This window comes from Aricia agestis, chromosome 10 (genome assembly GCF_905147365.1).
Source record: "Aricia agestis chromosome 10, ilAriAges1.1, whole genome shotgun sequence".
Taxonomy (NCBI): Eukaryota; Metazoa; Arthropoda; class Insecta; order Lepidoptera; family Lycaenidae; genus Aricia; species Aricia agestis.
In genome coordinates this window covers 13,452,432-13,478,562 of record NC_056415.1, presented here as the reverse complement: position 1 = coordinate 13,478,562, position 26,131 = coordinate 13,452,432, and the positions used below count along the sequence as shown (strand labels likewise).

The 26,131-nt window shown below is 35.7% G+C and overlaps 1 protein-coding gene across 1 annotated transcript; it reads left to right on the top strand.

Moving 5' to 3' along the window:
- Positions 1 to 4,727: 4,727 nt before the first annotated feature.
- On the top strand, positions 4,728 to 21,254 carry LOC121731270 (proton-coupled folate transporter-like). Its single transcript, XM_042120635.1, has 7 exons — positions 4,728 to 5,596; positions 7,697 to 7,841; positions 12,896 to 12,997; positions 14,280 to 14,417; positions 15,623 to 15,706; positions 19,975 to 20,131; positions 21,088 to 21,254. Exons 1-7 carry the CDS (start codon positions 4,811 to 4,813, stop codon positions 21,218 to 21,220), a joined length of 1,545 nt encoding a protein of 514 aa, XP_041976569.1. The 5' UTR covers positions 4,728 to 4,810; the 3' UTR covers positions 21,221 to 21,254.
- Positions 21,255 to 26,131: the final 4,877 nt, after the last annotated feature.

Sequence of the window (26,131 nt, the reverse complement as noted above, 5' to 3'; positions counted from 1 at the left end):
ATCGTGTAAGTTATTGGACAATTCTGACAGCAGTGGCATAAGAGATAAAAAGAGAAGGAGAAATATAATATCGCTAGGAGCAATAAAGCATTCAATACAAATAATGCTTTATGATAGCTACCGCCTATAACACAGATATCAAAGGACATAAGTATTAAATCAATTTATCATTAATATTATGTGCGCGTGATCATTTAAACAAACACTCTCTTCACACCGGTGTGCAAAGTCATCCGGTGCAATACAAGTCGTAAGTTCCTAAACAAAACCCACTATAGTGGTCCGTGCTTATGTCATGAATTCGACGTATTAGTAGTATTTCCAATACTAACATCTCAACAATATCATCACGCCATAGAAATGGCCATCCACCATGACTCATGACGTCAATTCTTGACGTCATGAGTCATGGTGGCCAGTGTAATGGGTTATACAGGGTGCAATTAAACCTTCCTGCCAAATTTTTTTCAGGGCTTAAGTATCATTAGACGAATAAAAATCGGGTGTTATTTTTTTAATGCCATGTTTTATCCCATTTAAAATCATTGCAGACTGGTCACTCGCGGCGGTGGGTATGAGCGGGGATGATGCGGGGGGAAGCGCGGGGGCCCATCACGCGCGGGTGACTTGAAGTGTCCATTAATTGTAGTGTTTTTAGGATAACTTTCGGAAGCTATTTCTCAACTGAGTGATTACAAAAAAAATACGTGTATTAAGGATTAATACATCGAATTTTTGGCAGGAAGGTTTAATGGCAACCTGTATATTGGAACTTAATCGAATATTATTCAAAGCTATTTTCAGTAAAACCTCACTATTTTTGTCTTTCCAGGTAGTAATAAATATAATCTTGAAGGCTTGTACTTATAGTCAAGGAGCAATATCTACCTACACTCTTTTCGCATTTGTGTGACTAGGATGTTTAATACGTACTTTATGTTTACCCATGTCCTCTTGACATTGAGGACCTGAAGAGCCATTCAGGATATTCTGTACACCCTCCACGCCACTAGAGCGTTTAGTACATTTGTTTCCCAAATTCATTAATTCGAGTGAATAAGTAAATATTTTGGTATTTAATTAATTTTATTAATGATTTTTTTTTTCCGTAGAGTGTTTGCTACTTGTTTTGGCGTACAGTTTCTTTTAAATAAAATATGTTAAATAGCTAAATTGGAATGAAATTAAATTAAATTAAATTAAATTATTTATTTCTAAATAGGTTAACAAAGGTAACACTTTTAGAAAGTCTACATGAGGCCTACCAATGGTTCGGGAACTAACCCAGCGAGAAGAACCGGCGTAAGAAAAGCTGGAAATACTTACAAGAATTCATAGTTTAAAATAAAAGGTGTATTTGTAATTTTAAATTTAAGTTAATTTCCATTTTCATCTTCACTTCAACAAGATTCATAATATTATTTTGTCTTTAAGATGATAAAGAATAACTAGTGGTCTTCAGAATTTTGCTACTTGCTGCCGATTATAATATTTCTCTTACTTTTTATGTATATTCAGTATTTGAATTCTTCAATCACAAGTACCAAATAACAAAAGTACTTTTAAACTGTCTATAATATCATATACTATTGTATTTAGGATACTAATATAAAACATACAAGCTTAGCACATTAAAATCTCTTCGTCCCGTTTGGCAGGATTCGATCCCACGATCTCTAGCTAGACCACGAACAGCCGCAGAGTTCATTCAATATTAATTTCAACTATAATTTGACATGATAAAGCCTAGATAACTAATTGTATACTTAATTGCAGTGATAACGTTATCAGTGTTTGTACGTTTCTGTTATTTAACTTGAACTAAGTTTCATAACTCCATCGACAGTGTGAGTAAATAAATCAAACAAACATGCCTCCTTGGTTTACACTTGTATCTACAATAGTAAAACCTTGTTTGATGTAGCAGCTTTATTTAAATACGAATTATTCTATCATGATATGGCTGGAGGAAAATAACTATTTTACAGTCAGTCATACAGTCGTAGCAGTTAATTATGTTTTGCGTCACAACGAGTAGCGATCATTGCTTTAAGGCGCTGTGGTTGTTGCAACTACGTAAAATGGGTTTTTTAAAACACGTTTTTAGTAAAGGAAATGTCATTATTTAAGTATAAAATAAGTACCGTTTTAAAATTAAGAAAATTTCCTATATGCAAAGGCATATCAGTACACAATTTGAAAAATTCTGCTCGATAGAACAAAATCTCAAAGATGACTGTTATAACGCTGTTTTTCATAATTAAATAATTTTATGGCTAAATTACACACTTTCTAGAAAAAAACAAAAAATGTAGTATACGTGTCGTAACCTAACGTAAACGACTTGATATATTTGATTTGTGTAATACTAAAAACAAAAGGTTTTTACTCCTATTTTCTATTATCAAGGCACGCGGCGAGCGCGTAACAGCCACTGTACAAGGCGCGCTGATATGAATGTTATTTTAATGTCATTAACGTCGATATTCGTACTGAGAGACATCGACCTGCTTATTTTAGGGACCACTGGGCCTTAAGCACAGAATACATATTAGTACAAGTACTTTAAGCCTGCGTTTACGCCAAACTGTCAGCTACATACAAAAACTGATCGTTACACAGTTCATGGTATTTCCTTACATAATTATTACCTATCACTTTTTCGTATTTATATATTTATCGGACAAAACATTATTACGCAATTATATTCAGCTATACAGTGTGTAACAAAAACAAGTGATAATACTTTAGGGTGTGTACGTGTTCCTTGTAGAGAGTTCACTGTGAAAGTAGCAGCTCTGAAAGACGAATATTTTTTTTCACTTTTGTATGGGCAAGGGCCCGAGCGTCACGAGTTTCCCCATACAAATAACAAAAGTGAAAAAAAAATTTTTGGTCTTTCAGCGCTGCTACTTTCACAGTGAACTCTCTACAAGGAACACGTACACACCCTAAAGTATTATCACTTGTTTTTGTTACATTTTGTATAATGAGCTTGGTTAATAAAGTCACCGATTGACAGTTTTCTATTAACGAATCTCAAGATTATAGTAACTTACCGAGACGCCATATGCCATAAGGTAGAGCAGTTATAACGTGATAGCAATCTGTAGTAGAACCTAATTTACTACACAACAAGAGCTACGCCCTCCCATATTTCTTTCTGTATATTATATTATTTCGATTTATTCACTATTTTACGATTTAACGCGGTACGGACACAAAGTTAACTATAGACCCTAAAAATAGTGAATGTCGAAGTGTTTATTTTTTGGCATCTTTTTTTTTTTTTTTTTAATTTAAATAAGTGATTTTTGAGTTTTGGCAGTTTATCTAAAAGTTATTAAAGTAAAGTAGATTCAGTAGTTTTCTAAAATTAATATAATCGTAAGTAGCTACGTAGCTTCTAGCTGCTTCACTGGTGCCTGGTATATCCTCAATATTTTTACACAACTTATAAGTCACGACTTTAATCTCTATCTATCTACTGTCAATTAAAAGTGTTGGAAACAATTTCATAACACTTTTTTGTTCCAGATAATATTATAATATTAGTACAAGAGCCCTAGAACATTTTTTTTATTACTATCAAGCAAATTTTTTTGTGAGTAGTAATAAAAAAATGTTCTAGGACTCCCGTACTATAATATATTAAAATATTTCGTTAAAAAAGGTCAAAAGTTAATTGAATATTTTTTTTATTACCGTAATTGGCCCGACTATTTTTTAGGGTTCCGTAACCAAATGGCCAAAAACGGAACCCTTATAGATTCGTCATGTCTGTCTGTCTGTCCGTCCGTATATGACAGCCACATTTCTCCGAAACTATAAGAGCTATACTATTGAAACTAGGTAAGTAAATGTAATCTGTAAACCGCATTAAGGTTTTGATACAAAAATGGAAAAGTTATCAAAATTTTAGGGGTCCCCATAGGTACAACTATAATTATTATAACTATAATATAACAAATTTTTTCATCTAACCTATGCGTGTGGGGTATCTATGGATAGGTCTTCAAAAATCATATTGAGGTTCCTAGCATCATTTTTTTCTAACCTGAATAGTTTGCGAGAGAGACAGAGAGAGAGTTAGAGGAGGACACACATTTTTCCAAAGTGGTAAAATGTGTGTCCTCCTCTAACTTCTAATGTAAGTAAACATGATAAGTCTAAAAAAAATATATGATGTACATTTCTATAAAAACTACCAACGAAAATTGGTTTGAACGAGATCTAACAAGTAGTTTTTTTTTATACGTCATAAATGGTAAACCTTAATTTAACTTTCGTTAAATCAACTGAAATATAAAAAAAAATCAAAAACCTTTTAATTTGATAAAAATAAACCTTATTGCTGCTGCAGAACCCTTCATGGGCGAGCCCAACTCGCACTTGGCAATATTTTTTTTATTACTGTAACTAGCCCGACTACTTTTTACATTACTCGGGTGATAAGGAAGCATCAATTGGAATATACTAAAATATTAAAATATTGTAACACTAATTTTAGATTTACCTACGCATTAAATATCTAATGTTATTATATTTCAGAGAGCTTGACATTTATATTAATGAATACAATTAAATATATTTTATGATATAAAGTATATTTCTGTGCCGATTGCGTCAAAGTATTTAAATAAATTAAATTTAACAGGATAGCTCTAATATTTTATTATCTCTTATCATAAATAAACGTAATTTAAGTGGAGCACAACAAAAAAGTTTGTCGTTGTCACGAAGAAAATAAATAAGTCAAATACGCGCGGCCAACGCGCATCAGTAGCGGCAGCGCGCTCGTACCGCACCAATGTTCGCCGCTGAAAAGTTAGCAGCGCGGGAGGAGCTCCCCCTGAACAAAGAAAAAAATGAGCCCGAGAAGCGAACGTTCCTCGAAAAACTTCACGAAATAAAGTCGAACATAACCGTCGAGCCGATTTTCGCCGGACTCATTATACCGTCCATGCTCGCGAGGCTCGCCATTCAGAATCTGAATTTGGACAAGGCCTGCCGCGTTAAACTGAATTTCGGCGACGAGATCTGCGACTCGCTGATACTGCGCAAAGGCAACTTAACGGAGTATGAGGGCGAAGTGCAGAGGGTCATATCGTCGATCGACGCGTGGAAGAGCGTCATCCAGACGGCCATTCCGACGATCCTGGTCATCTTCATGGGAGCCTGGAGCGACCGTACGGGAAATAGGAAAGTGTGCATCATGCTGCCGGTAGTCGGCGAGCTCCTGGTTTGCGTTAGCAACATAATAAGCACGATATTCTTCTATGAAATTCCAGTGGAAGTGACGATGTTCTTCGAGGCTTTCTTCCCGGCGATCACGGGCAACTGGGTGCTGGTGTACCTTGGTGTTTTCAGCTACATCAGTGACATAACTGACGAGAAGTCTCGGACGTTTCGGGTGGGGATCGTAAACCTGTGCCTGACGGCGGGGATTCCCATCGGCACCTCGCTGAGCGGCATCCTACTCCACCTGTGGGGATACTACGGTGTGTTCCTAATATCGTCCAGCATATACGTTCTTGTACTATTATACGGGTATTTTTGCCTATCATCGAACACGAAACCCAAGGATGATACGAAGGTAAGGATATAATTTGATCAATACTGCTTTGTAATATTCGATTGTGTTGCGTTTTATTTATAAACAGTCATCGTTTGTCTTTTAACAAGCAATGAACAAACCATTCATTGGAAGAACAGATACTTATATTCTATTATCCTAAAGAACGCAATTATTAACTTAATAATGAAAAGTAATAAAGGTGTTTTTGTAGGGTTCCGTTTTAGGGTTCTGTAATCAACAAAACTTGGTTGACTACGGGACACTAAAACGGAACCCTAACCAGCTGATTTTTTGTAAGTATATTGGTGGTAGTTACATAAATTTAAGAGTAACATTGTCCTACAAATAGAAAAATCCATATTTTAGGACCATCAAATCAAAGTATTGAATCCTTTCTATCTCTGTTAGCTACCACGAAAGTGGTAGCTAAAAAAAAATCTTGAAAAAGATTTTTGCAAATAAAATTGTTGTTTGTCTTATCAAAATGAAGCTACTCACAAAAATTTGCTTGAAAATAAAAAACAATAAAAAAAAAAATCTTCGGAACTCGGACTACTAGTGCTTAGGCATGCAAAACTAAGTCAACATTAAATTAACAATTAGGTAGCATTTATTAAATCAATGATTAATTATTGTTTATAACCTATTATAATCCACATTAAAATAACAGAATAACCGGTAGGTAACATAGCGCGTAGCGGTATCTTTGTGTCAGCTTGCTAGCATAAACAACGGTTAACCACCTATATTAGCTCTATTATGCTAGAGAATAAAACTAAATAAACATACACCCTAAATAAATATTAAATATTTTGATGGTAGCATTTTCCTGATAACTTAGATGTTTGACGTAAGGATGTGACACGTGTAACAATAATACTTATAGATGTTTTGTCGTATTTTAGGCAAGTGAATACTGTAAGTTAAAAAAAGTGGTTAACAGTTTTTTTAATTTTCTTCTTTTTGCATAAATGGAGGCTTTGGTTAGGTTATAGTTTAATTAATCTAAAATTAAATGCATTTTATATAAGTATACTTAAGCAACATAAGGTGCAATTTTTTAGTGCAATTTTTATTTTCCCGGTCCTCAATTTATCCAAAAAACGAACCTTTAAAAATTTAAAAAATGTAAAAGAGGCATGGCCGCGACGCATGCGCTCTGACCATATCCAAAACATTCGCTTTGTTCTTTTTTTTCTGGAATTTCTTATGACCAATTAAGTCGCACATATTCCATCCAGTAAAAATATTATGTTCTCGTCGCACATGTTACAATAACTGCAACTGCAACTGAACAAAAATGACTATGTTGACGTTGCGTTCGTTGACGCATTCAATTATTGAATGCGCCAAAACGAAAGTTGAATGAAAGAAGATGACGAAAATTCAAGATGAAAGTGCATAACTAATCATAAGTGTGGACATAGCTAATCATAAACATAATATGGACTAAAAAAGTTTATAGCAGACTCAGTATATTGCTCATGACCTAGTTTAACATAGGAATTCAAAGCGTTACTGTATACCTAATATTCGCTATAGGATGCTATCTCTGAACACCTTGCCTGCTCTTTGTCAGCAATATTCAGAGCTCTCTATTGTATTCTAAGCTCTGTGACTTTGTTCGAAGCTTGCATTTTAGGTAATCCTAAATAAACTTCTATCTTACCGGAGTTAATAAGAAGTAACGTACTAGTGTTTCCTATACATTGACATCTAAATACAACACATAATATTTCATAAAATATGGAACTGAATCTTTGATATTAACTTAGCAAAGTGGTGATTTACGTCAGACATATCTAAAAGGAATGTACTTAATATGTTGTAATAATAAATATTTTATTGTTTTTTCCCCTCACTAGTATCTGTACTCTTATATAATTTAATTGGTTTTGTTTATAAAACTTTACTAATAAATTACCTGGTGTAAAATATAACCCAGTTCATAAGATTTTGACAATATTTATATATTAAAGTTACTGATGGTAGCGAAGATGGCTATTGACTGGTTGATGGTACTTGTAATTTAAACAGAACTTTTATTTAATCAAGCCCGAACTTATGGATGTTTTCAAGCAAACTCAATATTCAAAAAGTGCTTAAAAATATTTTCAGAGCCAAGAGCCAGTGACACTAAAGGACATTTACACATTAGTCAAGGAGACGGTGGCTGTTGCGTTCAAAAAACGCGATGGCGGTGGACGAGCGAAAATCATTTTGACTCTCCTCGCGGTCGCTATCATCTATGGACCTGATCATGGTAACGTTTTTTTATCCGAATAAACCTAATACTGGTCTACCATTATAATATAGGTACAAAAATAGCCGCCTTCATATAGTAAGCGTGTAGTTATACAGTGTGTTTGTGTAAACACCGTTATCCAGTATCCTTGAAACCATCAAATGAGACCGTCAAAATGAATAACTTTTTCTATGAGAACAATGCTGGGAACTCAAAAAAAAAATGCCGTCTTCATACCCATACGGATGCCCGGATCGGCAATTTGTATGGGTATGAAGACGGATTTTTTTGAGTTCCCAGCATTGTTCTCATAGAAAAAGCTGAAAAAGTGTTCAAACTGTTATATTATTATATTTAAAACTACTTTCGGAGCTCATTAACTGTAAGGCTTTATTTTTTTTATATAATTTCTACAGTGTTGGTAGAATTGATTTCTACCTTATTTTTTTTTTATTTAATAAACAATAAAGAAAATACAATCACAAACTTAATCTAATACAGTGTAACATAAACCATTACTGGTTTTTCCGCACACTGCCATTCGTCTTCGACAGCTCTTTTTAAACAATAGTACTATTTATGATACCAACTAACCCTCTTATTAATAAACGCCCTATAAGCTTTGAATAGTTATATAGTGTTTTGTTCCTGTCACACAAGTGAAATTTTTAATTGGATTGAAGAAGACAAAACACTGTATAACTATTCAAAGCTTATAGGGCGTTTATTAATAAGAGGGTAAGTATGTAAGTACTTAAATATAATATTATGGTCGCTTGTTAAGCATCAGTGCCCCAACCCACAATTTTTTGATATTAAAATATTTTGAATGCAGTCTTGTTCTAAATCATCTAAAGAACTCAATACGTAAATTTTTGTGGGTTAGTACACAAATGCCTAAAGCGTCCATATAGCAAAAGATATATATTATGTTTTTTTTTTTTCAAAAACAAGTTATTAAGGATAATAAGACGTTTAACTGGCGAACCAAGGCACAACACTTCATAGGTTGTGGGCTGTGGCTCGGTTCATCCTTTCTATTTTTTATACACAGCAGCACACCGACGCGCTGCGATTAGAAACTAGTTATTTTATGCTCGCTGAAAACACACGGTTGGTGATTCGCGGGTTTATTTTTATCAATTTTTTTTTTATTATGACTTATTTATTTTATGTTTTGTTAATATTATAGTAATTTTTTAGTTTTTACTTTATCTTACACTTTATATTTATGTTAGTTTGGAGAGATAGTAGTTTTTTAATTTATACTTGATATTGTTTTCTCGTATTTCTTTTTTAAGGTTGTCAGGTAGGTCGTTAATTAATTTTGGTATCTGAAAATGTAATCTTTGCTTACCGTAAAGGTTGCAATATCTCGGGACGAAGTATTTGATTTTAGACGAAATTCGAGTTTTCTTATAGTGATTTATTTCATTAAGGTATTGTTTGTCGAAATAATTTTCTTTTAATAAAATATACTTCACATGGTCGTGAATAGGCAATACGTGACTTTTTGTGAAAAGATCGTTATAGTTGTCCGTTTTGAGTTTTGCAGGCACTATCGTCCTAAGGATACGTAATTGTAGGCCGTATATAAGATCTAGATGCGATTTAAATGTCCTCCCGTAGCTACTTAAGCCATAAGATATTGTTGCTTCACCCAGCGCTTTATACAGTGTTAAGAGTGTGGAGTACGGTATCTTATTCTTTATAATTTTGAATTTAGCCAACATTGCTCGTAGTTTGTCGCAAACCGAGTTGATGTGATCCGTCCATTTAAATCTGTCATCAATTGTTAAGCCTAGATATTTATGTTTTCTGACAATCTCAATCGGTTCACAATCACGACTACAATTACTATCAATAGCATTTTTATGTAGGCAGTTATGACTGTGCGCTATTATTTTGGGAGATATAGTAACACGGTTTTGGCTGGAGCTTACATAAATTAATTTGGTCTTATTGAGGTTTATTGATAATCCTGCATCATGAGACCATTTCAAAAGCTGTGTAAAATTTTTTTGAAGATTCTTTATAGCTACATGTATGTTCTTATTGGCAGAAATTAGACAAGTGTCATCGGCGAATTGTTCTATTTCACAATCACTGATGACATTGATGACGTCATTGACATAAGATATATAGTGTTTGGGGCCAAGAACAGAACCTTGAGCTGTACCGTCATCAATATCTACCCTCTCACTCAAAACGTTATCAATTTTAACAACGAAGGACCTATCTTTAAGGTAGTCTTGGCTCCACTCATTAAGTTTACCTCGTATTCCACAGTCATCGAGTTTTTCAATTAGCAATCTATGTTTTAATGTGTCAAAAGCTTTAGTATAGTCAACAAATATAATTAAAATATGTTCTTTATTGTCAAGATGGGAGTAAACTTTGTCTGTAAATTTGGATAGTAATTGTGTGGAACTTTTACCCGGCTGAAAACCATACTGCCTATCTGATATTATATTGTTGTCTTTGAAAAATTTATTCAATTGTTTGGCTATTACTTCTTCAACTATTTTGTCGATGCTAGATAATATTGTTATCGGGCGGTAATTGTTGTAGTCTGTGTGACAACCCTTTTTAAATATTGACCTTATAATGCCCGTTTTTAAGTCACGATGATACATTCCCTGTTTGATTGATGTGTTGACAAAGTGAGCTATTATGGGCGCAATTTTGGATGCAATCGCTTTTAAGTCCTGTGCTCTAATGCCATCTATACCCGGGGCTTTAAGGTTATTTAAAGATTTGATTTCTTGTTGTATGGTTTTAGTACTTGCCGGTTGAAATCTAAAAGTAACGTTTGCTGGAGTCTTATAATCTTTTTTATTTAATATGTTGGTACTACAATTTTTAAGAGGATTTTTACAGCAGCTTGAGAAAGCTTTAGCAAAATTTGAGGCAATACAATTAATAGTTTGGTTGTTGTTTAAGAATGCATTTAAAATAACATTGTCTATTCTAGATTTTACTCTGCCTGAAATTTCGTTTAATAATTTCCATAGTTGTCTTGGATTATTTTTGTTATTTATAATTTGTTCTCTGATTTTTTTATTTTTGTTCGTATTTATTAATTTAGTAGCGTAATTTCTGGCTGAGTTATATTGTTGTTTTAGTATCATGTTTGATGAATCGCGTTTCCATTTTAAATATAATTTGTCTCTGTATCTACATGCTCTTAGAATTTTACCGTTGATCCATGTTTTATTAATTTTGCTACTGTTTTTATTAATTTTAACGTTAACCTGTGACGCGTCATAACATTTTTTAAAATTTCTAACAATATTTTCATAAATAATGTTGGGATTTGTAATTTGTGTAAGCGGGTGCCAATCTATAGCATTAAGACTATTTATCAAGATATCACGATCGTATCGTGTGATGTAGCAATTATCCACCCGTGTGTTTTCGATGTGTTTTGTCGTGCCTGCAGCGGCGAGTGCTACGATGCGATGGTCGGCCAGTGCAGTTCCGAGCGCCGCCGTGTATAGGTCCAGTGTGTGCGATCGTGCATAGATGTGATCTATACAAGTTTTACTAGTTAAGTCAATACGTGTATATTCTGAGATCCCACACGCTAGGCCGTACTCGTACATGGTGGTGCTGTAAATATGTTTTATAGGGCGTTCCTGCAGCAAATCTATGTTAAAATCACCGAAAACAAACATATCAACATCGCTATTGATAGATCTAAGCAGGTAGTCTAATTCCTTAATAAACAAGTGCTTACTTTTATTAGGTGGACGGTATACACAGCATAATGTTGCGGAATAATCAGAAGCGGTGCTGATTGAACCCATGATAATTTCACAGTGAAGTGTATTAGAAGTGCCTAAAGTAAATTGATGTTCATTTTTTACATATAAAATAATACCGCCACCCCTTCTGTTTATTCGCAACTTGCTGTACATTTTATAACCTTTTATGTGATACATATTACAGAGATTTTGTGAGATATTAACTTCAGTCAACATAATTACGTCTACTGATCTTTTGGATGAATATATGACTTGTTCTAGGCTTGAAAAGTTTTTAATGAGTGATCTTATATTCATATGTATACATAGTAGTTGCATATTATTAGGTGTTCTATTTAAGAAACAATTTAAATCGATACAGTCTCTAATTTCAAAAATATTTTGTTAACCTGTTTAATGTATTGTCAGAGAAGTTGATTCCTATGCAAATAGGGGAGCTAAGTAGTTTGGTTGCGTTACGTCAAACCCAGCTGATAGATCACAATTAACATTGAATTGACTTATTCGACCAAAAAACGTTGGCCTGTCAATTGCATAGGAATCAACTTCCTCGATGGTACCTATGTAGGTGTGAAGCGTCTAAAGATATTATTATTCTATTGTCGAATTCGACCGCTTGGGGGTTGATAGGTTGGTAGGTAATCAGCACTAATAAGAAAGTGTGCAACAAAGAATTCTGTAAGTCATTTACTACTTTAGGTACTTTTACAAAATGAAAAATCACTTATCCTCGATCGTACGCCGTCGAATCTGCATTCGAGGTGTGCTCCGTGGTCTACTGGTTAGAGCGTGTCTCTCGACTCCGGAGGTCGTGGGTTCGAGTCCCGCGTTGAAAATATGTTACTTCCAAGTTTGGTTAGGACAATGCAGGCTGATCACCTGATTGTCTGACAAGTAAGATGATAAAAAGTCGGTCCTGCGCCTGATCTTTCGCCAGTCGTGCGTCGGTCTCCCGTCCCACTGGGTTATGAGAGTGAAAGGAATAGAGAGTGATCTTGTGTACTGCGCACATACTTGGGCACCATAAAACTACTCCTAACTGGCCTGGTTTCAATGAAACTGGCCACCGTCACCGAAACCGGTGTGGGGAGTATTATAATCGGGCCCCTGAATGTGAACGCGCATTACAGTCATCACAAACGTTCATTTTATGTGAATAACGATTTTCACTTATCCCTCTCACAAAATCTAGACTGATTACAATACCTTAGTATTATTCGAGGTTGGAAAAATAAGTTGAGTATTCCAATCGCGTTGAAAAACCTCTTTTATTTGGCTTAAATAAGGTATGTTTTTGTTTGACAGGTGAGAGGGATATCAAATACTTGTTTGTGAGGTATCGCCTAAAGTGGGATGCTCTGAAATACAGTATGTACTCCACGTACAGTACCATCATGCACTCCATGGGTGAGTAATAATAATAATATTAATAATAATAGACATTTATTCAACAAATTTCACAGCACACTACAATAAAACAAAGCACAACAAGAGACAGAGAAAACAAGAACAAAAAACGCTCAAACAGTGAAAGAACTTGTACGCATGTTTTTGGCTATTTTCACAGGTTACTTTTTTATTTGGTTTATTTAAACCCGACTAGGTAGAATGTTTAAAGCCTTTTCATGTTAGTTGGTTGTGGACCAACAGAATAATAATTCAAAAAAACGTTATTAATAGTAGGAGAATAAATTCGTCTGTGATTATCCATAGACGTGGGTCTATTATAGGTAGATAGACGAATATATCCTTCTACACCAGGGGCTCCCAAACTTATTTTGTCTACTGCCCACTTTGAGTACAAATTATGTCTTAGCGCCCTCATTGTTTCAATTTTAAATAGACCTTCAGCGCCCATAAGCGGGCGTTATCGCCCACTTTGGGAAAAACTATTCTACACGTTCGTAGTCGCTTATATTGGTCCATCAAAGGCTTACTATGGTACATAAACAGCTAAGGAAAAGGATATTATGATCTATCTTTTATAAAAGCAAATTGTACAGATACAGGGTTCCTTTCGGCAAACTACATATACAGGCTGTAACAAAACCAAAATATGATAATACTTTAAGTAGTGTATGGGTCCCCTATAACATAGGGGAAAAGAGTAACTTTTTTTTCACCTTTGTATGGAAATATTCTTGACGCACGAGCGCTTGCCTATCTATTAGGCACAAATCACAAAAATGTTTTTGCTCTTTCAACGCTGCTCTTTTCCCAGTGAATTCTATATTATAAGGAATACACACCTTTTTTTTTAAAATGAAATAAGGTGGCAACGAGCAAACGGGTCACCTGATGGAAAGCAACTGCCGTCGCCCATTGACACTCGCAGCATCAGAAGAGCTGCAGGTGCATTGCCGGCCTTTTAAGAGGGAATAGGGTAATAGGGGAGGGTAGGGAAGGGAATAGAGGAGAGTAGGGAAGGGAATAGGAGAGGGTAGGGAAGGAAATAGGAGAGGGTAGGGAAGGGAAAAGGGTAGGGGATTGGGCCTCCGGTAAACTCACTCACTCGGCGAAACACAGCGCAAGCGCTGTTTCACGCCGGTTTTTTGTGAGCCCGTGGTATTTCTCTGGTCGAGCCGGCCCATTCGTGCGGAAGCAAGCTCTCCCACGTCAAAGACCTAAACCTTGTAGTTTGCCGTATAAGCAAGTTTAAACTAATATAAATTATTGTTTGCCATTCCAGGTGCCCTATTCTCAATAAGCGTGTTCAGCAAGCGTTGGGGTTTTCACGACTCACTGCTCTGCCTCATCTCGGTGGGCAGCAACCTCGTGGGCTGCTTCTACATTGCCTTCGTCACCACCGACTTGGGGATGTTCATGTGTATGAGGCTTTATTTCATAACTTGACAGCAGTCAAACGCCTGACAGTTAATTATACTGACCAGGGCTACGAATAATAAAAACTAAGGAAAAGTAACTCCGTTAAAAAACATGCTCCACAATACTTGTCAAAAAAGTGTACCTTAGGTACACATTTCAATACATTTGCAATATTTAGGTGACCTTGAGCGGTACTAGGCTGACGTTACATGACAGATCGAAAGGAACCAAATTTAAAACGGTAATAGTATGGGAGTTAAGATTCCTTAGTTTTTATTATTCGTAGGACCAGGGTAATGAAATTTTGATAATAATTAGCCACCAGAGGGACGGTATAGGTCTTTCGTGTCAAATGTGGTATCAGACAGACATATTATTATGACAGCTATATCATAATATGTGGTAGCTATTTCGTGACATGAGACAGATGTTCGACACGACCTAGAGTCTATCCTCTATCGTGTCAATACACGATAGAGGATAGACTCTACGGCTACATAACGCCATTTGTTTCTCATTGGTTCATTAGAAAATGGCGGATGTACTTAAAAGGAGTATATTAATACGATTAACATTGAGTTGATGTAACCCGACCAAATCGTTTACACAACTTTTCTTATTTGATAAAAGTGAAAAATTGTGTAAATGATGCAAATGCATTTTTTTTATGTTAGACTTACCTTACTTTTATCAAGCTATGTCAAGCACTGCTGATTTAGCCCGGCCGCAAATTGTCCGAAATTTCTGATCAGAAACAGTTGAACATCCGCGCTGTCTCTTACATTTTGTACTGAGCCGAGTGAGCTCGAACTCGCCGGAAGGATATTTCGGATAGTGTGCGGGGTGGCGGTCCGGCGAAATTCAACTGTTTCTGATCAGAATTTGGACAATGTGCGACCGGGCTAAATAATGTAAGTCCATCATCTAGGAACAGTTTCATTGATAATTTGTGTGTATGTACAGCAATACATTACACCAATGTGTAATTTAAGCGATCACAGTCTGTTAGCCGATCACTATTAAAAAAACTAAATAACTAGTACTCGTATTCCCGACCTTAAAATATTTCAATCACGTCTTCACTCCTGTTTCTAATACCCTTGCTAAAAGATAAACCTTCAAATTACTTTTATTCAGTTCCCATTTATTTCTTCCTTTGACATATTATTCTTTAAAAAAAATCTAATCAATACATTTTTTCCGCAGTTCCCGTCGTTCAAATTCTGAACGCGACCACTTTTACGTCTCTCAGATCTATGTCTTCAAAGCTGATCAGCGCAGAGGAATTAGGTCTGTATAATTTCTATTGCTGTAATTATAAAACTTAATTTTAATACATATTTCTGTACTCTGTAAATTTATTCTTCAACTTTTATCAATTTAATGTATCGGATATGCGAAGTTAGCCCTGTGCCCAATTTCTCGCAGATTCGGTTATATATGCCTGTGTTTTTTTAAGAATATAGTAATATTTATATTGTTGCACGCTCGCAAAGCTTCTATAAATTAACAAGTGCTACACAGCTAGTCTGATTTTGACAAAATCGGCCACAACCACTAAAATGAGCGTAGAAACTTTTATCGCTAACGCTGTGTTTAATGTTTTGATAGTTCAACAAAAACGCCTTTACAACAGTAAAGAACTTTAAAAACCGTGAATTGGAACCTATAACTAGCTTGTTTTTAATTTGTATTATGTACCTGATAATAGACATGAATCCTTGATAAACTACAAACTAAATATGCCGCTATGTAAATAAATTAATATACACTAGGCAAGTAATACTGTACAAGTGTACACTTTGAGCTATTGTAGTATGAGATAAGCAGATGACGGACCTATGTGCTTTCGTCGTTTTATGTCAAACCCAGTCGACAAATCACGATTAACTTTGAATGGACATAAATCATTCAACCAGAAGATGGTGTTTTTTCAACTGTGTTTCAAACAGCTTGGACCCCTTGGAATTACGCCAAGATGTAGCTACACTCTGCATCCTCTATCGGTTGTATCACGGGGAGTGCTCTGAGGAATTGTTCGGAATCATACCACCTGCAACTTTTCGCCATCATCCCACGCGAAAAACATACCATCCTCATCACCTTGATGAGTGGCAGTCTTCCACAGTGCGTTTTTCGCGTAACTTTCTGCCGCGCACTGTAAAACTCTGGAACGAACTGTCACCAGCAGTATTTCCGGACCTTTACGACCTGCAAACCTTCAAGAAAAGAGCGTATTCCCTCTTAAAAGGCCGGCAACGCACCTGCAGCTCTTCCGATGTTGCGAGAGTCCATGGGCGACGGTAGTTGCTTACCATCGGTGTGACCCGTTTGCTCGTTTGCCCCCTTATTTAATTAAAAAAAAACTGCCTATGAATCAATTTATTCGATGGTACGTTTACATCAAACTTTTTAAGATTCCATAGTTAATAGCAACATGGAAGAACAATATGCATACTATACGTAGTAGCCTCCTTTGTTATTGCAGGACTAATGCATGAGCTGCACCGACTTTAATTGCGCTCGCAATTTACCTTGTGTTGCGGAAATGTCGCTTAGCTCAGTAATGATAGGAGATCCAACGTATAATTATTATCTATTTTTACCGTTTTTCAAGTGTAATCGCTTACGGAATCCAGATAATATCTGAATTCGTATTATGAAGTTTCCGACGTAAGAGGAAAATAGTCGGATTATGGATATTTTCGAGATGATATTTTGAGTTACCAATGATGAGGTAAAAACCGTCCGCAACGATAGGCAGATCTCTGAAAGATAATTATTAAACTTGAAGATAAAATATAACATCCATACTAATTACTAATATTATAAATGCGAAAGTGTATCAGTCTGTCTGTCTGTTGCCTCTTCACGCTCAAACCGCTAAACCTGAACCTTTTGCTGTAATTTTGTATGAAGATACTTTGAGTCCTGGAAAAAAGACAGAATACTATTTATCCCGGAAATAAAAAAAGGGTGTAAGTGCCAAAATTTTCGAAATGTATTTTTAGCAGAAATGTATTCTATGTGCTATCGTTAATATCCTTAAATAAGCATTAAGTGAGTGACTAGCTTAGTTTTTTGATTGGTTTTTACATCTTTTATGAAAGGCGGAGGAGCGGGACGCATAGCACATTGTTATATAAAAGTGTTTAAGTCCCTGCCAGCGTGCCGCCAATGAAAATAGTGGACATAGCACCTGTTGTTGTTACCGGTTCGACGTTCGGAAAGAAAAAGACGTTATGAAGCTATTTTAAATAGAATAGTATGAATAATGTTGCTTTCATTATTTTTACTTGGTATTTCAATATATTAATTCAAAAATTTGGTAACTTTGTAGTTTTTGGTTGTTTACTTATATGTATAATATCACGCCACTAGTCTTTGTGTCTAAAACTTGAAATGTCCAAAGTGCCAATTTACCGAAACAAACATTGGAACTTAGATCTTTATTTAAAACATCGTGAATGACACTTAAATGTAATTTTGTTATAGTAATTGATAAGTAAAATACTTTGTTTTTTTTACACAAAGAGATTCAATCGTAATATAAATATTTCCCTTAAAAAAATAAACAAAATTTATTACGAAGATGAGCTACTATTTTGATCAACAATTCCTCCACATTTTGTTTTTGGCACTTACACCGTTTTTTATTTCCGTTATTCAATTGATGAATATTACGTTTTAATTAGTAAGTCACGTAAGTAAAATATAACGAAGGTAAATTATTCCCAATATATTTGTACAGGAGCACTATACGTTAAAAGTAGTTATACATAAATTATTCGATCTGCAACATACGATACTGTCATATTAATTAAAATTAATTATTATTGGGCCGTGGATACTTACAAAGGCTATTTTCGTAACGAAATAATTGTTTGGCTTAAATTACGGCTTCCGGAAAGCTATCTGATATGGATTAATTTATAATTATTATATCCTGACGTTCCTGATAAAAGCCTATCATTTTTGTTTGGCTCCAATCTTAATGGCTATTTAAGTAATTTTTCGCCCAATTAATGCATTCAACAACGATATTATTTTAAATAATACTTATTTAAAATAATATCGTTGTTGAATGCATGTTTTTTGAGATAAAGAAAAATATATTTTTGATGAAATGAATGTCCTGACGATATTATTATTTAATTTTTTTTTATGAAATAAGGGGGCAAACGAGCAAACGGGTCACCTGATGGAAAGCAACTTCCGTCGCCCATGGACACTCGCAGCATAAGAAGAGCTGCAGGTGCGTTGCCGGCCTTTTAAGAGGGAACAGGGTAATAGGGGAGGGTAGGGATGGGAAGGGAAGGGAATAGGGGAGGATGGGGAAGGGAATTGGGCCTCCGGTAAACTCACTCACTCGGCGAAACACAGCGCAAGCGCTGTTTCACGCCGGTTTTCTGTGAGAACGTGGTATTTCTCCGGTCGAGCCGGCCCATTCGTGCCGAAGCATGGCTCCCCCACGTATAATATATATTAAACGGAAAAGAAACATGAATTAAAACTAAACCAGATATTTTTATAGGGAGTAGGTACGTACTCAACAGACGAGGACACTCTCCGTTCCTTTTTGTCTTTTAAACTAGTAGAACGGATAAAACAAGGCAATCAGGCACAGAAGACATTTCGCAAAACCATCCAATGTCCAGACAATCAGATGACCAACCCGCATTGTCTAAATTACAATAATGATACTAGTCACAAAGCACGATGAAATTTGAAGCATTATGAATATATCATAATATTATCGTGGTTTCGACTTTCGACCCTAATATTATAATCATTCTTTTTTTTCATCCCCTTTTAAAGATATGCTTTTTTTCCAGGTAAAATGAACCTGAATACTGTACATTGTACAATGTCAAAATTTTTATGAAAGGAGAATGAATATAGTGGTCCAAATTTCCTCCACTAACGAGACACATATTGACCTATTGTCCATAAAATATAGAGTACCTAACTTTCATTATGCGACAAATTAAAAATAAGCTGCCAGTAAAAAGTTATGACCATAATATGAAAAATATTTTTTTGAGTGAAAATATTGATAATATTATTGATATTCATCTATCTCAATGAAAACCCAAAATAGGAAATGCCAAGCAACATGAGATAAAAAAGATTGAGTAATGAGTAGGTAGTTAAAAAGTGCAACGGATCATATTAATACTATTTTATGGAATAAAATAGTAGAAAACTTTTTACTTACAGGATATTTCTGGTTGCGGTCCAGTTATAATGATTCCGTATTTAGCAGACCATTACGTATAGGTTGTGGACATTTGCATCAAACTCAATACATTTTTATTACATTTACAATATTTTTCATACAAAATGGTAAAAAATACGAATTTTCATTCAGCCATATCTTTTCACTGACAGGGTATTTTTGATTGCGGTCTGGTTATAATGATTCAGTATTTGGTTGAAATTTTACTATATAGGTCTCGTTTGTGGTGGAAATTTGGACCAGACTCCATACATTTTAAAACATACTCCAAAAATCATTCGTTTTTGTTCACCCCTATTAAAAGATTTTTTTTTTTCAGGTAAAATGAACTCCTTATTCAGTTTAGTGGAAACGTTAGCTGCGCTGGTATTCGACCCGTCCTACGCCATCATGTATGCAGTCACTCTGCCGATCTTCTCCGGCACGATATATATCTTTAGTGCCTTCATGACGATCCCGCCTATCATTATATTGATGTGAGTATATTATCTATACATATAAATAAAATTGGAGTGTCCGTTTGTAATATTGAAAGAACCGTTTTTTACTACATGCATATGAATGTATATAGGGTACAGACACCAAAACAACATTTTTTACAATTTTTGTCTGTATGGTATGTCTGTCTGTCTGTCTGTCTGTCTGTCTGTCTGTATGTTCCGGCTAATCTCTGAAATGACTGGAGCGATTTTGACGGGACTTTTTAGGCACATAGCTGATGTAGTAAGGAATAACTTAGGCTACTTTTTAACCGACTTCCGAAAAGGAGGAGGATATATTTCACTTTTTTTATAAAGGAACTTCAAAAAGGGGACTTTCTTCTCTTTTTTAATATCTTTGTTATCACATTTTGCTGACGCGGACGAAGGCGCGGGCAACAGCTAGTATGTAATAACAACTGATTGACAGAAAATGGCTTTATGCTTAATTCTAATGCTGGCTTATCAAGAAACACCTTACACCAGATTAGCAATTGTACTCCAAGTTGCAACATATTGATGTGTACCTTCCAAGTAAATAAAATATATTCGTTTATTGTTAATTAGACTGTAAATTCATGTAAATTTTCATCAACAAAATGTTAAAATTGCTCTTAAATACGTATACCATATTGTACGAAACATTTAAATCATAATAATAATTAATAATAATATCTATGGACGCTTCACACCACGTCAGTCTGGCCCCGTACTAAGTACCTGAAGGACTTGTGTTAGGGGTACCAGACAACGGAAATATAATATTTATTACTTTTATAGTATACATTTAATATTTAAAATTTTTATTATATAATACACATATTTAATACACATCGAAGACCCAGGAACTTTTGAATAACTTTTTTCCGTCGGCGGGATTCGAACCCGCGACCAACTGAGCCACAGAGGTTTAAATTATGTGATAGAGATGATAAATCACTTTTTTCCTACAGATATCTCTTCGCAAAGCACAGACGAGAGGTAAAGGATGCGCGTGCGCAGGCGCTGACTGAGGAGGCGCCGAAGAAAACAGAAGCGGAGAAGAGAGATAAAACAGAAGCAAATAATAGTGTAACAAAAATGTGACTGATTTAGTTTTAATAAACGAAAAAATAAAATAATACTTCATTTCTAAAAACAATTCGGCTTCCACACATACCTGTGAATTCGAATCGCAACGCATTTTGATTTTGATTACGATTTATGAATTTTGCCGCAGATATTTGCGATGCGATGCTAGTTCACGGTTGTATTTTTTATGTATATGTAGAGATATAGGGTTCCTTTCGGCAAACTTCATATACAGGGTGTAACAAAACTAAAATATGATAATACTTTAAGTAGTGTATGGGTCCCCTATAACATAGGGGAAAAGAGTAACTTTTTTTCACCTTTGTATGGAAATATTCTTGACGCAAGAGCGCTTGCCTATCTATTAGGCACAAATCACAAAAATGTTTTTGCTCTTTCAACGCTGCTCTTTTCCCAGTGAATTCTATATTATAAGGAATACACACCTTTTTTTAAAATGAAATAAGGGGGCAAACGAGCAAACAGGTCACCTGATGGAAAACAACTTCCGTCGCCCATAGACACTCGCAGCATCAGAAGAGCTGCAGGTGCGTTGCCGGCCTTTTAAGAGGGAATAGGGAAGCTATAGGGGAGGGTAGGGACGGGAATAGGGGAGAGTAGGGACGGAAATAGGAGAGGGTAGGGAAGGGTAAAGGGTAGGGGTTGGGCCTCCGGTAAACTCACTCACTCGGTGAAACACAGCGCAAGCGCTGTTTCACGCCGACATTCTGGGAGCCCGTGGTATTTCCCCGGTAAGAGCTTAGAGCCCTAAGATGGATCGGAGAAGCTGAAGGGAAGGGCAAACAATTATGAAGAGCCGCTATCTGCCATAAGCTCGATTTTTCTGATAGTACATATTTTGACTGTTTTAGCTCTGAACTAGCCAAACGGCAGGTTTGTTACTGTTGCTTACCTGTCGAAGGATTCGTAATACAACAGGTTTTAATGAAAAAAGACACGGTAACAATAATAATAATAACTACGGACGCTTCACACCAAGTCAGTCTGGCCCCGTGCTAAGTACCTGAAGGACTTGTGTTACGGGTACTAGACAACGGAAATATATTTAATACTTTTATACTATACATATATTTAAGATTTTTATTAAATGACATAATATTTAATACACATCCATGACCCAGAAACTTTTGAAAACTTTTTGTTCCGTCGTCGGCGGGATTTGAACCTGATACCCCCGGCTTGAGCTACCAACAGCCCACCAACTGAGCCACAGAGGTTATCGTACTTATTAATCATTATTTTAGGCCTGTACATAGCATTATTCCCGATAAATTTAGGATTTCGTATTCCTTAGGCAAACGTAGCTTACATTTAATATGGTAAAGTTTATGAATTAATAAGTGGGAATATAACGTAAATGACATCGCTTGAATAAAAGATGGAAGATAAACATTTGCTGACTGTATCGATGGGCTCAGTTCGGACTCTAAATTCTAATGGATTCCATTAACATCAAGCTCTTAATCTATTACAATCTTCGAGTTCAAGGTTTTCTTAAAGGCCTGATAGACGTACGAACTTAAAGCACGCGTGTTTTAAGAGCTCACCTGACTCTAAAAATCAAACATCGTCCTTCTCTCTTCACACTCATGCCCGTCTTTCATATGCCAGGTGAAAAAGGACGGCGCGGAATCATCGCCGAGTTAGTTTTACTTGAATAAAAGACGAACTATAATGATTATGAAAAAAGTGTTTTGAGCAAATTTAGGTTTTATCAATACCTTTTTAGATATCAAAAAATATCAAAGAAAAGGCAGCAAACTTCGAAGATCCAAGCAAAAATGTGTCTAAAACAAGGTTTTTTGTAAAAAAGAAACTATCGAGCATTTTTTGAGTAATCGGGTTTTCGTCTTGAGCATTTAATCTTTATGAACTGAAGTTACTTGTGTCAAAAAATCAGTTTTCTAGACCTTACAGATTTTGAGATCTAGGTTAAAGTATATAGTCAAGTTAGGGTCATATGGGCTCTTAAATTCGCGAACTTACTCGGCTCGCATCGGTGACACACTGGATTACCATGCCCCCAGGCTCGCAGCTCGCGGCTCTTTGCTGACACACATGCGATTAAGATCGTCGAGCCATAAGTCCGCGTGCTTACTCGTACGTCTGTCACCCCCATTACAGCTGAGAAAACTGGGTATTTAGCTGATAAGCGCAGTTACATTTATCTACTACTAGCTTTTACATAATATTGACTCTCTGAACACGAAACCACTGTGGATTTTGTAGTTGGACTATATGTAATATCTACTTCTATTGTTATAGTGGAGTTACCGATTTTAATGACTTTTATAGCATATAGGTAATTTGAATCCTAGAAATAGTAGAGTAATCCTCTATATAACACGCTGATTCTCCATACGTTAGTAGACTTTCTAAGTCTAGCCCGCAGCCGAAGCATTCCTATCTCATGGTAATAGTTAGAATTAGTTCTAACTTTTACCGTTCAGCATTATTTTCTGAAAAAAAAAACGCAGAATGGTATCGGCCAAGCAAGTAATACGACAGTTTTGCCCATCTCGTCAAAGGATTTTTTTAGGTATTCCATAAAACACTGTATAGCTACAGAATATATTATATTAGTATGGTATAGCTAAAATTTATTTTCTTTGGTAGCGTTTGTGCACTCATGGGATGAGTAAAACATGATAAACTTTCGACGAGACTTATCGAAAACTCATAAGACAGAAGAACCCGGCGCGGCGAATGGGAGGAAGGAAGAGTCCCTGTTTCTAATTTAACGTATCCAGTACTACCAAAATGCATATTTTTACTAATGCCTAAGGTGTATAGTAAGGAGTGAAGTGGAAGTTGGCTGGACAAGTGTTAGAGTGGAGAGCACGCTTAGGCAAACGTAGTGTAGGACGACCCGCAATACGGTGCGTAGAATCCCAGGGACACTGGCTCACTAATACACCCAGTACTACTGCGGAGCGCACGTCTATACTCCGTCACTGTCTCTGCACAACTGAAACTCTTGACTACTTGACAATAGCTAAGTCCACATTGTGCACTTTCATCTTCAATTTTCATCATCAACTTTCATATTGGCGCATTCAATAATTGGATGTGTCAGGACACGCAACGCCAATATTTTCATTTTTGAAGTTTTGGATACGGTCAGAGAGCATGAGTCGCGGGCACAATAGACATAACTACCAGTAGTTCGACTGCAAAGAAACGGACAGGTTTCAATATCTGCCAAATTCGTCGGGTTTCACTAGGATTATGAACGGAATGTGCCTCGCGCTGGCTGATATAATTTATTTTTAAAAATTTAAAATAAAGATTTCAAAATTGGATTCTGACAATTTTAATCGCATGTGTCCAAACACAAACAACAATACGACCAAAGAGGAACACGTCCATCGAATATGTCATATTTTTAAATTCGTAGGTAACAAGTTATCAACCCTAGCGACGATTTTCGTCATAATACGTCAAATTTAAAAATTTCAACATCAGTTCTAAGTCGGCATACTCTATCATTCTGTCTACTCTGTCGCGGGCATGCCTCACGTTCGCTGTTGACTGCGCTATAACGCATGACCTTGACGAACAGAAAAAGGCACAGTGTGGACAAAGCTAATGACATATATAGATTGCCTCCCCACTACTGGTGCTTATGAGACAATGTTATGTACTATGTAGATACACTGCACATACACTACACGGTGGACCGACGATTTGAAGAAAGTGGCTGGCAGCGGATGGATGGGGGCTGCCCAAGATCGGGATGTTGGCGCTCATTGGGGTAGGACTACGTTCAGCAGTGGACGGAAATAGGCTGATGATGATGATGAAGGAGTATAGTTTTTTATGATATTTTATTCTGTGGCAACTTGCAACGCGTCTCTGACATACGACGTACTATACAAAGGATAGTCGTAGGAAATTGGTTAAATACGTAATTGCCGATCGTTTTAGGGTTGACAATGATATTCTTTTTTAACTTCAAAGTCAACGATGAAATTAATCCTTACATCCTTCTACGATGAATAAGCATTATTTGTATAATGTATAATTGTATATAATATAGTCTTTGTTGCTTGGACGTTCTAAGGTACATTAATTCACCAATCTTCATCGAAATTCACAAATTAAAACATGATAGTCAGGGAACTCGAAAGTGGTAGCTAACAGAGATAGAAAGGATTTCATACTTTGGTTTGATGGTCTTAAAATATGGATGCTTTCTATATATGCTTTCTATCTCTGTTAGCTACAACTTTCGAGATTTTTCGCAAATAAAAATGTTGTTCGTCTTATCAAAATGAAGCCACTCACAAAAAATTAGCTTGATAGTAATCAAAAAACAAATTGTTCGAGGGCTTCCGTACTATGAAGTCCCCATGCAAAACGAGTTTTTAACTATTTTATACGGAACCTTTTGCATTTAAGTCCAACTCGCATTTTTCCGCTTTTTAATCAGACGTGTGTAAAAAGTGGCATGTTCAAAAAAGTGGAAGAATATTATTCAAATATTAAGTTTACGGTTATTCCATTCATCTTTGTATATAAAATGTAGGTGACTGACTTTTAAACCTGTTTTTGCCTATTGTTATTGATGTAGGTAAGTTTGTAGAAATTACAACTAAATTGGCTAAATACAATAGAATAGCAATAAAAATGGGTCATGTCTTAGATGTCATGACTCATGGCTAATATACATATTATATACCACATGAGCATGATCCAAAAATTGCTTTGAGCCTTCAAAGAAAGGCTGGCGTTGAAATAATTTGATTAAAAATTATTTTTTTATAAATAGTGGTCATGTACGGTCATATCTAATAATAGCTCCCACACCGGTTTCGGTGACGGTGGCCGGTTTCATTGAAACCAGGCCAGCTACGCAGGAGTAATTTTATAGTGCGCAGTACACAAGAGCACTCTCTATTCCTT

Bases quoted from the DNA above. Each gene is read 5' to 3' on its own strand.
- LOC121731270 (XM_042120635.1), top strand. From the start codon at position 4,811: ATGTTCGCCGCTGAAAAGTTAGCAGCGCGGGAGGAGCTCCCCCTGAAC. The intron at 12,998-14,279 runs GTGAGTAATAAT...TTGCCATTCCAG, and splicing joins TACCATCATGCACTCCATGG to GTGCCCTATTCTCAATAAGC. The intron at 20,132-21,087 runs GTGAGTATATTA...TTTTTCCTACAG, and splicing joins CCGCCTATCATTATATTGAT to ATATCTCTTCGCAAAGCACA.